This window comes from Salvelinus sp. IW2-2015, linkage group LG25 (assembly GCF_002910315.2).
Source record: "Salvelinus sp. IW2-2015 linkage group LG25, ASM291031v2, whole genome shotgun sequence".
Lineage (NCBI taxonomy): Eukaryota > Metazoa > Chordata > Actinopteri > Salmoniformes > Salmonidae > Salvelinus > Salvelinus sp. IW2-2015.
Window position 1 is genome coordinate 6,450,504 of NC_036865.1, and position 13,086 is coordinate 6,463,589.

At 43.7% G+C, this 13,086-nt stretch overlaps 1 protein-coding gene across 1 annotated transcript in view; it reads left to right on the forward strand.

The window, feature by feature from the left end:
• LOC111951684 (DNA nucleotidylexotransferase-like) overlaps nucleotides 1–13,086 on the forward strand; it is a 146,713-nt gene that overhangs the window by 101,376 nt on the left and 32,251 nt on the right. The window contains exon 8 of the mRNA XM_070434881.1: nucleotides 10,253–10,355. Coding sequence (XP_070290982.1) covers nucleotides 10,253–10,355 — 103 coding nt within the window. The remainder of the gene's footprint in view (nucleotides 1–10,252; nucleotides 10,356–13,086) is intronic.

Below are 13,086 nucleotides of genomic sequence, written 5' to 3' on the forward strand. Positions count from 1 at the left end.
TGTTGTTTAGGTCGCAGAACTGGAACACAGCCAGGGTTTCTAAGTACAGCCTTTAAAAAGGCCATCCGTCTTTCTTTCCAAGCAGTCATAGGAGGGCACTTTTAGATCCGTACCGTTGGGTTGGAGTGGATGCTTAAAACTAAGTAAGAATATAGTGTTGTCAAGGCATACCATAAAAAATCTCTTTGCCGGGAGAGAAAGACTCTGACATGCTGTCATCTCTTTTTCCGCTGACTGAGGTTTATTCATAGGAAGTATCTGCCTACTGTAGACGAAAGAAAGCCTCTAAACTGATGCCATGATGAGCTGACTGGACTGTAAAAGCTGCTTCTCCTTGGTATCGGAGCTCTCATCCTAAATTAGCTCCTGGAGCACACACTTAGATAAACCCCTTGGTGTTTTGAGACTTGATTGGAGGTAAACTGAATTTATGCTGATGATTTTCCCCCTCCAGTTTTGCTATTCACGACACACACTTACGTGGTGCAGTCGAGTACATTTTGCTAGCACAGCAGAGGCTAGCTCAGAGATTCACTTATCCACACTGCCTTAGTATTAGGCAGAATTGTGTTGTGGCATCTTTGCGTTGCTAATTAAGGACGTTGAATAAAGTAGTGCCCATTCAGCAGATAGTAATGTGCTGTGTGTTTCCAAAAGGGCTACGAATCCTAGCTATCTATCTCACGTTGCAGCTTCTGTCTCTCATTGAATCAGAATGTGGAACTCAGAAAGATAGGCCCCAGTCCATGGCAATTCACTTTAACTTTTCAATTGGGCACATAATGATATATATACTCAGTTGTCATAATATTGGTAAATCGTTAGAGGGAAGTGTTTTTCAATCGGCTTGCGCAAGAGATTGGCAGTGATTATGTATGCCTGTGTCAAAGTGGCCATAGCGATTTCAAAGCACATCACGCCCTGAACCAATCTCTCACAATAAAGCTGTGACTTTATCTAACAACGTGAATGCCCCGCCCACCTGAGGATCTGTCTTTGTCAGCAATCTATTTCCTGTTTTTCAGGGGTGCAAAATCCACTCGTCACTTAAATCTTGGTGGATTGATTACTTTCATTTTACTCCTGCAACTCTTTTATACTCTTGCTTCTGCCTGTCATTTCCCCACGCTAACGTTACGACCACGGAAATCTTTGTAATGACCTGTCAAACACACCCCGGTAATAGCTGAAATGGGCTCAAAGGAATACATTGGCTTTCCGTTGCATTTATAAGCTAAAGCTTCGTCGGGGCTTAACGCACCGCCTCGACACTTACAGAAAGAGAAGAGATATTGTTTTGTGGAATTGAAAAAAGTATTAATTTAACACAGTTCAAATGTTTACAAATTAGATGCACTGAAATTAAAGCAACTTCCCGAAAATGAACACTCAGATCATTCAACTCGCCATCTTGTAGTCCTAAAAAACGGAAATAATTTACCTGTGGTTGGTTCAACCATTCCTATGGGGAAAACAAATGGGGAAAGAATAGAGTTTTGGGATAACCCCCGAAAATAAGGCCCGAGGTTAAAACAGGAGTTCTTGTTTTGTTCTATGAGATAATATCAGTCAGTTAATTAACATGACCTTTATGAATTATGAAGCCTATTATGTGCTTTATGTGCTTTTTTTATTACATAAATGCTTTAAAATTCACAAAAGGTGATGTTAGCTGATGAAGATGACCTCATAGAACAAAACGCTAAAGGTCTATGCCTGTGTTTACCACAGACCTGATATTTGGCTTTTAACTCCGATGAACTCCATTCATTTTTCCATAGGCTTTGTCCAACGATCCATGGCGGAGTTAGTGACTACAAAAAGACGCCATTACTATTACTCTCTATGTTGACGTTATGTCTGATCTTGCAGGCATAAAGTTTAGATAGGTGTAATCTAGAGCCAAGCATGTAGACTTTTTATTTAAGGGTACCCTGCTAATGATACACTTGTTGAATTATGCAAGAGAACGCGACAACAATTAATGAGGCAGTCTAGACAGCGCAGGTGAGTCCTGGAAGGGTAGACCGAGCAAGTGTTTGGTGGTTGCACCTGTTCCATCCCTTAATATTAATATATTCGTATATGCAAATACACCCTGTGTATTTATGCAAATTTGGCACATACTTTTCTTTATTACAACACAAAACATATTTATTAAATACCTTATACAATAAGAAAATGTATATGAGTGCATTCTTCGAAAATAAAAGTGCAATTTGACTACAATTTGACAATACATTGAACACCTGAATTCCCACCAAAATCCATGAAAATGTTTTATGTGCTGTAATTCAGTCAATATCTGATGGATTATAAAAATGATAAGAGTTTGGAGTATCTTCAAACCTTTCAAACCTTTTAACAATTTCGATGACCGCTGCTACTTTTTCTTCAGTTAGACTAAACATGTGAGCAAGAAATTGTGTCTGCAAGGTATACTTCCCCGCTGTGCTACAGCTGAGCTAGAGAAGCATTAGCATGCCCTGTTGAGCTCTAAATGGCTGTTGTCTAATTCCTCGCCCACTGAATTAGAAACAATGACCTTTTGCTGCAGACTTCTCCCTCTGTTTTTCCTCTCCTTTTTCTCCCTTTGGTTGCCCTGCTGCTTTTTCGCTCTGGAAATTCAGACGGCGGCGGAGGTGGCGGCGGCGCACAAGATCAAACTAGGTTCCTTGCCGCGACCAGAGCCTTAAGACACAGGGGCCATTTTGTTCTTGTTCAGCCTCGTTTTTAACTGTGAGATGGGCACTTATGACTGCATGATTTTGGGCACCTGTTGATCAAAACGGGGCAATCAGGAACTGAAAGAAACCTGTGGTTTGCCTCAGTGCCCTGGGCTGACACCAGCAGGGTTATATAGAGCCACCTAAGCCTAGGTTCTGAGGGGGCTGCTCCTCTGTACAATACCTATGGGATCACAATCAGGAATAACTTTGCTATAACCGTTGAGGGCCAACCAGACCCGGCGCCAGAATAAAGTGACTTAAGGGGCAGTTGAAATCGGTGAGGGGGGCACAATTTTGGGGTGTGCTTGCATTGGAATTATATTGAATTCTGCTTATGTCCCGCTATACCACAATAAACATAACGTTCAAATGCAGAGACTCTGAGACCTTGGGCGCTGGCGTGAAATCTGTAACCCATCGCCGTTGCACTGTATCAGCACAATGGACAGCACCCTACACAGTAAAGCAAAGACTATTTGGCAATGAATATAGGCCACAAGATATCATTTTGAAAAGAATAATGTGCAAATGTTCCACAATCCAGGTGTGAAAAGCTCTTACAGATTTACCCATGAAGACAGCTGTAATCGCTGCCAAAGGTGCTAATACAAAGTAGTAACTCAGGGGTGTGAATATTTATGTAAATTCGATATTTCTATATTTAATTTTCAATAAATGTGCAAACATTTCTAAAAACATTTTTTCACTTTGTCATTATGGGTTATTGCGTGTGGATGGGTGGTTTTATTTGTGATATCCATTGTGGCAGTGGCAGATTAACTGGTTAGAGCTAAATAGGCTAATAACACTAATGCCTTTTACAGCTAGCTAAGAAGCTATGTAAACTACTAGTGGTTGGGCCAAGCAGAGTTGAGTGAAGCAGCTTCAACCGTAAACTTGACCCCGTCCTTATAAATCGTATAAATCAAAAATGACATGCGGAAGTGTATCTCGTATTTCATGTAGCCTAGCAAGTGTATCTCGTATTTCACGTAGCCTAGCACGCTACTCACGTAGCCAACCACAGATGAGCAGCGTTTTCCCCCCGCTTTTTATGGAAAGGAGTCATACCTAAACGCCCGGTGGCTTTCCATAGCCCCTCTACACACAAACACACACTCTGTTGCGCACTCTGACCATGGTGCTGATACAGCGCAGTGTACTCTTTGCTCCTCTCATGTCTAGTGGAAAAGCCACACTGTTGATGTCATCTGAGCCTGAGAATCTAGTCGAACGGGTGGGTTCCCATGATTTGGAAATTTTCATGATTTGGATATGCTCCGTAGATCATCCTCTCAGGGAAGAAGGTTCCAATTAAAATCAAATCATAGCAGAAGAATAGAGGCCTCCAGATATCTTCTCTGATTGGTTGGTTGAATAAGGTCTTCAGGCCTTGTGGTCCAGAAACAGTTTGCTGAGGTTGCCCTGATAGGAATTGACATATTTCACTCAGCTCATCTGGCATTCAAGGGCACATCTGTGGTAGATACGTCTCAAAGCTTCGGTACATGTCAGATAAGCACGACACGTATACCCATTAATCTATTAAATAGCCTTACAATTACATTTTTTCTATTCACTTATGTCTGTCTATCTGTTCACTGCCCACATTTCTGCTGACGTTGAGAGGCAGCCATGCCCAGTACGAGTGCTCTTTATTACAAGTCGAAAATGATGATTCTCATAAAAGTGAAGGCTTTGCTGACAACCGAGGCAACAAAAAGAGTGCTTTTGAACTTCATTACACAGCACAAATTGCTTGTTTGAATAATAAAAAAAGTCAAAGCCAATTAATAGGCAAGGCAGGTCACCAGTGATACAAGTCAGTATTCGACATCCATCCATGTCTGAGGACGTCGGGAGATGACATAGAAACCTACCACTAGGGCAACAGTGAGAGCTGTTACCTTCAAGTAGGTTTCGGTTTAGCTAGGGGGTTGTGGATGGGAATGGCAGATGGTCAAAAGCATCTGCCCCTGGTTTGAGAGGTTGCATGTTTGAATCCAGCGATAGAATGTCTTTTTTTAACGTTTTTGATTTAAGCCTACCCCAAACCTTAACCCTTACCTTAATCATTCAAAGTTAATTCCTAACAATAGGAATTCAGAGTTAATGCCTAAACTTAACCCTAACCTTAATTTTAATTTGTAAATGCCGAAATGTAACCTTAAACACTATAACATTTGAGGTTTGGAGCAAATTCTACATTTTGAGAAACGTGGATGAACGTCTAATTCTGCTGTGAGTCTGTGAGAGCTTGTTGAAAGGCTCCCTGCTCCTAATGCTATGGCTGCCATGTAACAGGTATCCAGTGTTACTAAAGATTTTCTCCTTTAATTATTTCCTGCTTTCGCTGACTGGTGACAATAGTCTTAAAGTGGCACTCTAGTCTCCTCTTCATCTCATTTAACAACTGATTTACCGGTATGTCATGACATATAGTGCTTTCAGAAAGTATTCACACCCCTTGACTTGTTGTTGTATTACAGCCTGAATTTAGAATGGATTAAATTGAGACGTTTTGTCATTGGCCTACGCGCAATACCCCATAATGTCAAAGTAGAACCATGATTTTTGAAATGTTTATTCATTAAAAATGAAAGCAGAAATCTTTTGAGTCAATAAGTATTCAACCCCTTTGTCTTGGCCGTACATAATAAGTTGCATGGACTCGCTCTGTGTGCAATAATAGTGTTTAATATGATTTGTAATAATGGCGCCAGAGAGGATGGCTGACATTTTATGGGCTCTTAACCAACCGTGTTATTTTGATTGTTTTTTCATATTGTTTGTAACTTATTTTGTACATAATGTTGCTGCTACCGTCTCTTATGACCGAAAATGGCTTCTGGACATCAGAACAGCGATTACTCGCTTTGAATTGGATGAAGATTTTTTCTTTAATGAGTCGGACGAGAGGGATTTACTCCAGACACCCAAACAGGCCCACATCCCCGTCATTCGCAGGAGAAAGTGACGGAGGTTTCACGGAAGGAGATTGGAGTGCCTTGTGAGGATCGGGCGACGAGTGGCTAATCTGCCTTTGCCATCGGTACTATTGGCCAACGTACAATCGCTGGATAATAAAATGAACAACCTAAAAGCACGGGACATTGAAAACTAATATCTTCTGTTTCACAGAGCCGTGGCTGAATGACGACACCAATAGCATACATCTGACGTGTTATACACTGTACCGGCAGGATAGAACAGCAGCCTCTGGTAAGACCAGGGGTGATGGTCCATGTATATTTGTAAACAACAGCTGGTGCACGATATCTAAGGAAGTCTCAAGGTTTTACTCGCCTGAGGTAGAGTATCTCATGACAAACTGTAGACCACACTATCTACCAAGAGAGTTTTCATCCATATTCTTCATAGCTGTCTATTTACCACCACAAACTTATGCTGACACTAAGACCACACTCAATGAGCTGTATATGGCTATAAGTAAACAGGAAAATGTTCATCAAGAGGCGGTGTTCCTAGTGGCTGAAATCCATTTTACCTCATTTCTAACAGCATGTTAAATGTGCAACCACAAGGAAAAAAACTCTAGACCACCTTTACTCCACACACAGAGTCGCATACAATGCTCACCCTCACCCTCCATTTGGCAAATCTGACCATAATTATTTCCTCCTGATTCCTGCGTACAAGCAAACATTTAAGCAGGAAACACCAGTGACTCGGTCAGTAAAAAAGTGGTCAGATGAAGCAGATACTAAGCTACAGGACTGTTTTGCAAGCACAGACTGGAATATGTTCTGGGATTCTTCCGATGACATTGAGGAGTACACCACATCAGTCACTGGCTTAATCAATAAGCGCATCGATGATGTCGTCCCCACAGTGACTGAACGTACATACCCATAGGCCGTGGATTACAGGCAACATTCGCACTGAGCTAAAGGGTAGAGCTGCCGCTTTCAAGGAGTGTGACTCTAACCCGGAAGCTTATAAGAAATCCCGCTATTCCCTCCGATGAACCATTAAACAGGCGTCAACTCAGGACAAAGATCAAATCATACTACACCGGCTCCGATGCTTCTCGGATGTGGCAGGACTTGCAAACTATTACAGACTACAAAGGGAAGCACAGCCGAGAGCAGCCCAGTGACACGAGCCTACCAGACGAGCTAAATTACTTCTATGCTCGCTTCGAGGCAAGTAACACTGAAACATGCATGAGAGGATCAGTTGTTCTGGACGACTGTGTGATCATGAACTCCGCAGCCGAGATACCTTTAAACAGGTCAACATTCACAAGGCCGCAGGGCCAGACAGATTACCAAGACGTGTACTCTGAGCATGTGCTGACCAACTGGCAAGTGTCTTCACTAACATTTTCAACCTCTCCATGTCTGAGTCTGTAATACCAACATGTTTCAAGCATACCACCATAGTCCCTGTGCCCAAGAACACTAAGGTAACCTGCCTAAATGACTACCGACCCGTAGCACTCATGTCTGTAGCCATGAAGTTCTTTGAAAGGCTGTTCATGGCTTACATCAACACCATTATCCAAGAAACCCTAGACCTACCCTAATTTGCATACCACCCCAACAGATCCACATGTGACGCAATCTTTATTGCACTCCACACTGCCCTTTCCCACCTGGAAAAAAGGAACACCTATGTGAGAATGCTATTCATTGACTACAGCTCAGCGTTCAACACCATAGTGCCCTCAAAGCTCATCACTAAGGTAAGGACCCTGGGACTAAACACCTCCTTCTGCAACTGGATCCTTGACTTCCTGACGGGCCGCCCCCAGGTGGTAAGGGTAGGTAACAACACATCTGCCACGCTGATCCTCAACATGGGGGCCCCTCAGGGGTGCGTGCTCAGTCCCATTCTGTACTCCCTGTTTACTCATGACTGCACGGCCAGGCACGACTCCAACACCATCATTAAGGTTGCCGATGACGCAACAGTGGTAGGCCTGATCACCGACAACAATGAGACAGCCTATAGGGAGGAGGTCAGAGACCTGGCAGTGTGGTGCAAGGACAACAATCTCTCCCTCAATATGATCAAGACAAAGGAGATGATTGTGACCTACAGGAAAAGTAGGACCGAGCACGCCCCCATTCTCATCGATGGGCTGTAGTGGAGCAGGTTGAGAGCTTCAAGTTCCTTGGCGTCCACATCACCAACAAACTAACATGGTCCAAGCATGGTCCAAGACAGTCATGAAGAGAGCACAACAAAACCTACTCAGGAGATTTGGCATGGGTCCTCAGATCCTCAAAAGGTTCTACAGCTGCACCACCGAGTGCCTCCTGACTGGTTGCGTCACTGCCTGGTATGGCAACTGCTCGGCCTCCGACCGCAAGGCACTACAGAGGGTAGTGCGTATGGCCCAGTACATCACTAAGGCCAAGCATCCTGCCATCCAGGACCTCTATTCCAGGCGGTGTCAGAGGAGGGCCCTAAAAATTGTCAAAGACTCCAGCCACCCTAATCATAGACCGTTCTCTCTGCTACCGCACGGCAAGTGGTACCGGAGCGCCAAGTCTAGGTCCAAGTGTCACGCCCTGACCATAGAGAGCCTTTTTATTCTCTATTTTGGTTAGGTTGGGGTGTGACTACGGTGGGTAATCTAGGTTGTTTTATTTCTTTGTTAGCCTGGTATGGTTCCCAATCAGAGGCAGCTGTTTAGCGTTGTCTCTGATTGGGGATCATACTTAGGCAGCCATTTTCCCCACTCTTTTTTTGTGGGATCTTGTTTATGTGTAGTTGCCTATGAGCACTCCATAGCTTCACATGTCGTTTGCTCTTTACTGTTTTTTTGCGTTTCACGATTAAAAAGATGTGGAACCCATATCACGCTGTGCCTTGGTCCGAATGTTATTTCGACAACCGTTACACCAAGAGGCTTTTAAACAGCTCCTACCCCCAAGCCATATGACTAATCTAATCAAATCAAATGGCTACCCAGACTATTTGAATTGCCCCCTCCCTTTACACTGCTGCTACTCTCTGTTATTATCTATGCATAGTCACTTTAATAACTCTACCTACATGTACATAAACTCAGCAAAAAACGAAACGTCCTCTCGCTGTCAACTGCGTTTATTTTTAGCAAACTTAACATGTGTAAATATTTGTATGAACATAACAACATTCAACAACTGAGACATAAAATGAACAAGTTTCACAGACGTGACGAACATAAATGGAATAATGTGTCCCTGAACAAGGGGGGGGGGGGTCAAAATCATAAGTAACAGTCAGTATCTGGTGTGGCCACCAGCTGCATTAAGTTCTGCAGTGCATCTCCTCCTCATGGACTGCACCAGATTTATCAGTTCTTGCTGTGAGATGTTACCCCACTCTTCCACCAAGGCACCTGCAAGTTCCCAGACATTTCTGGGGGGAATGGCCTTAGCCCTCACCCTCCAATCCAACAGGTCCCAGACGTGCTCAAATTGGATTGAGATCAGAACACTGACATTCCTGTCTTGCAGGAAATCACGCACAGATTGAGCAGTACGGCTGGTGGCATTGTCATGCTGGAGGGTCATGTCAGGATGAGCCTGCAGGAAGGGTACCACATGAGGGAGGAGGATGTCTTCTCTGTAACGTTCGGCGTTGATATTGCCTGCAATGACTACTTCATGTCTGTACCCCACACATACAATTATCTGTAAGGTCCCTCAGTCGAGCATTGAATTTCAGACACATATTCAACCACAAAGACCAGGAAGGCTTTCCAGTGCCTCACAAAGAAGGGTACCTGTTGGTAGATGAGTAAAAAATAAAAAAGCAGACATTGACTATCCCTTTCACCCCCAGTCAGCAGTACAAAGATACAGTTGTCCTTCTTAACTCAGTTACCTGAGACCAATGTAAACAGTTACACAGTTTAATGACTGTGATAGGAGATAGCTGAGGATAGATCAACAACATTGTAGTTACGCCACAATACTAACATAAATTACAGTGAAAAGAAGGAAGACTGTACCAAAAAATAAAATATTCCAAAACATGCATCCTGTTTGCAATAAGGCACTAAAGTAATACTGCAAAAAAATGTGGTGAAGAAATTTGCTTTATGTCCTGAATACAAAGCATTATATTTGGGGCAAATCCAACACAACATATCACTGACACTCTTCATATTTTCAAGCATGGTGGTGGCTGCATCATGTTAGGAGTATGCTTGTCATTGTCAAGGACAACGGAGTGTCTTTATGATTAAAATAAACAGAATATAGTTAAGCACAGGCAAAGTCCTAGAGGAACCTGGTTCAGTCTGCTTCCCAATAGACACTGGGAGACAAAACGTTCCTCTTTTTGTTCTCTATTGCTCCTCTATTTTTCCTGATGACATCACGGACAGGGGAGGCTGATGGCATCACGCAATCCCAAACAGAAAAACTCTTTGAATGCCCTTGCAGTTGTGCCTAAATAACACTATTTGCTCAAAACATATTTTATTTACCCTTTAGTTTGTGGGGTTAGGGTTAGGGTTAAAATTGATGGAGGACGTCTTTAAGTCACTTTCTGTCCCACAGGGGGAAGGAGTACGGGCACGATGTGGACTTCCTGTTGACCGTGCCTGAGATGGGAAAAGAGGAGGGGCTACTGCTTCGTGTGATCGACAGACTTAGAGACCAGGTAAGTTTGTGTACTAGGGCGTACATAAAAATCTCAATGTAATCCAAAGATTTGAGCAATTATACACGATATACAGTACAAAAATATCAGTCTCCTCAGAGATAGAAGGTTACAGACTGGTTACTTACTCTTTACCAAGATCAATAGTAAAAAAAAAAAAAGCGCAGCACAGTGATGTTTGGATTATGGCATCCTCAACGGTTTTAAGACATTGAGTGGAGTTTCGAGTTTCACTTCAGTAAAGGTTGGAGTGTGGAGTTACGGTAAAGGTTGACTCTACCTTAGAGTCTGTTTTATTATAAAGGTCAATTCTACTTCCTTGCATCCTTGAAATGTCAAGACATCAAACTAATAGTTGAAAAGAGCGTAAAACCCTTGATAGCAGCTTACTCAGTGCTGACAAAGAACAAATGTTTTGTCTCCCACAAGGTATGGAAATTGTGATTCCTCCCCCCACCATCCTAGTGCACACAAACTACCGCAGCGACAGAGAATGATGTGCCTAACCCTCTTAAACATAAGTGAAATCATTCTGTTCAGACACAGAATTTTCAGAAAAAGGATGAAAATAATGATCACCAAGTACAATAGACAAAGATTACGAAAGTCTATCCCCTGTTTGTAGAGTTGAAGGTAATAAGAGTAGAGGAGAAGACGAGAGGGCCGAGGCGAATTGGGTTAGTGACCTACAGTGTGGAGAGGGAGAAAATGATTGGAGGAGAGGATGATTACAGAGCCAAGTGCATATGAGTTGACACTTAAGGAGGCAATAAAATAAAATTCACACCAATATCGAGGGCCTTGGTCAAGGAAAATTATTACAATTTGGCCTTAGTTTATACAGTTTGAGAGAGAGAGAGAGAGAGAAAGAGAGAGAGAGAGAGAGAGAGAGAGAAGTGAGACAGAGGGGGGAGGAGGGAGGGAGGGAGGGAGGGAGGAGGGAGGGAGGGAGGGAGGGAGGGAGGGAGGGAGGGAGGGGGCTGAGAACAGTCATCCCTCCTCAATGGATGTCGCGTTGGAGAGGCTAAAAGAGAGGAGTGTTTGATGAAGAGCAGGGCTGCGGGTCTTGCTGCAGGCCTCTCTTTGTCATCGCTGCCTGTGTTTAAAAATACATCTCCCTCCTCCTTCCACCCCTTCCATCCGCCCCCAGCCTTCATTTGCTTCAGAAGGCCATCTGCTGATAATTACCTCCTAACTAACAGTGTGCCCTCTTATGCACGCACGCACGCACGCACGCACACACACAACCACACACTCACACACAACCACACACACACACACACACACACACACACAGCACACAAGCACACACACACACACACACACACACACACACACACACACACACACACACACACACACGCACACACGCAGGTCTAAGGTCTACAAAACTTGCTGATGGTTACTGCTGGTTCTTCCCACCCTTGGGTGAGGAGAAGAGAGTGGAGGGTGGGAAGGAACTAACTTCCCCATAATGGGTCCCTTGGCACGGCGGAAGAATGTGACGAGTCCACGGGGAAGGGAACACCAGAGACCGTGATTAAGTGGAGGTAGCAGAGGTCGACTCTAAGTCGTGTAACCTTGTCATCTGTGATCTGGTCCTCCGGGGGCCACATGTCTTTGCCGAGGCCGAATATCATGGCAATTTTTTCAACTTTAGCCTGGGGGAGGCAAAAATACATCTATCTGGAAATGTCCTTGTTAAAAGGGGCTTCATCATTTTTTCTGTTGGTTATGAAAGTATAACTTGGGGGCACGAGCAAGATCAGCCAGACTTTTCTATAGTAGACGGATGAGATGCAGCTATTTGCCCTGGTATTAGCAACAGAGAACGTGAGAGAGCGATGCCTCATCCACCATACACTAATCATCTGCTCTAACTGTCCGGGTGGTGGTTGTAGATGAATTGCCATGGTAGTACACGCTTGCTATTTTTTGCCTTCCTAACACAGAAGGCTATCATGTCCTACCACCAGCGGGTGAGGAAAGTTTGCCGCTTATGACGAGATTTGCATCTCTGGTGGGTTGATTTGCATCTAATAGCGGGCCCCCCACCAGTAAAGCCGGTGAGCAAGTCTGCTGTCGGCACACCAGAATCGTATCGGAAGGCCACCTGCCTGCTGCTTGCTCGTTGCTAACTGGCTAAATTGAGTACTGATGTAATGATATTATATGATTCTGGATATATTGGACCAGGGGCTGCATGAATTAGTTATGTTGTGGGATTTGAGTCACGTAAACTGTAAGCTGTGAGGTTAGGACCTTTATGTACGGTAGATTTGCCTTCTGGTTGAATAACCCATTCAATGAGAGACTATGACCGATCACCATGATACTGGGGTTAATGGAAAGTCAGAGACATTTTTGGGGGTTGAATAAAATCACAATCGATGCAGCCCAGTCGGCAGTCGTTTATTCGCTGTCCCGCTATATTTAGAATGGTAAAGTTATGGCTTGGCGTGGCATTTTATTTCCATGACGATTTCCAAATGTCCACTAGGGGCAACACGGGTGCCTGTTACCATCTAGTAGGCTCGCAACAAGCTAGCGCAATGGGGATGGGGTTGAGGATGGGCTTAAACCGCAAGCTAGGGCTCCAAGCATTGAGGGTTCAATCCCAGTACAAAAGTTAATCATTTTGTAACTTTTGTTTTTCTGTTTTAACCCTGTCCCAAACCTTAAACCTTATGTCTCCATTTGCTATGGATGTTGTGTTGCCAAAAAGAGAACT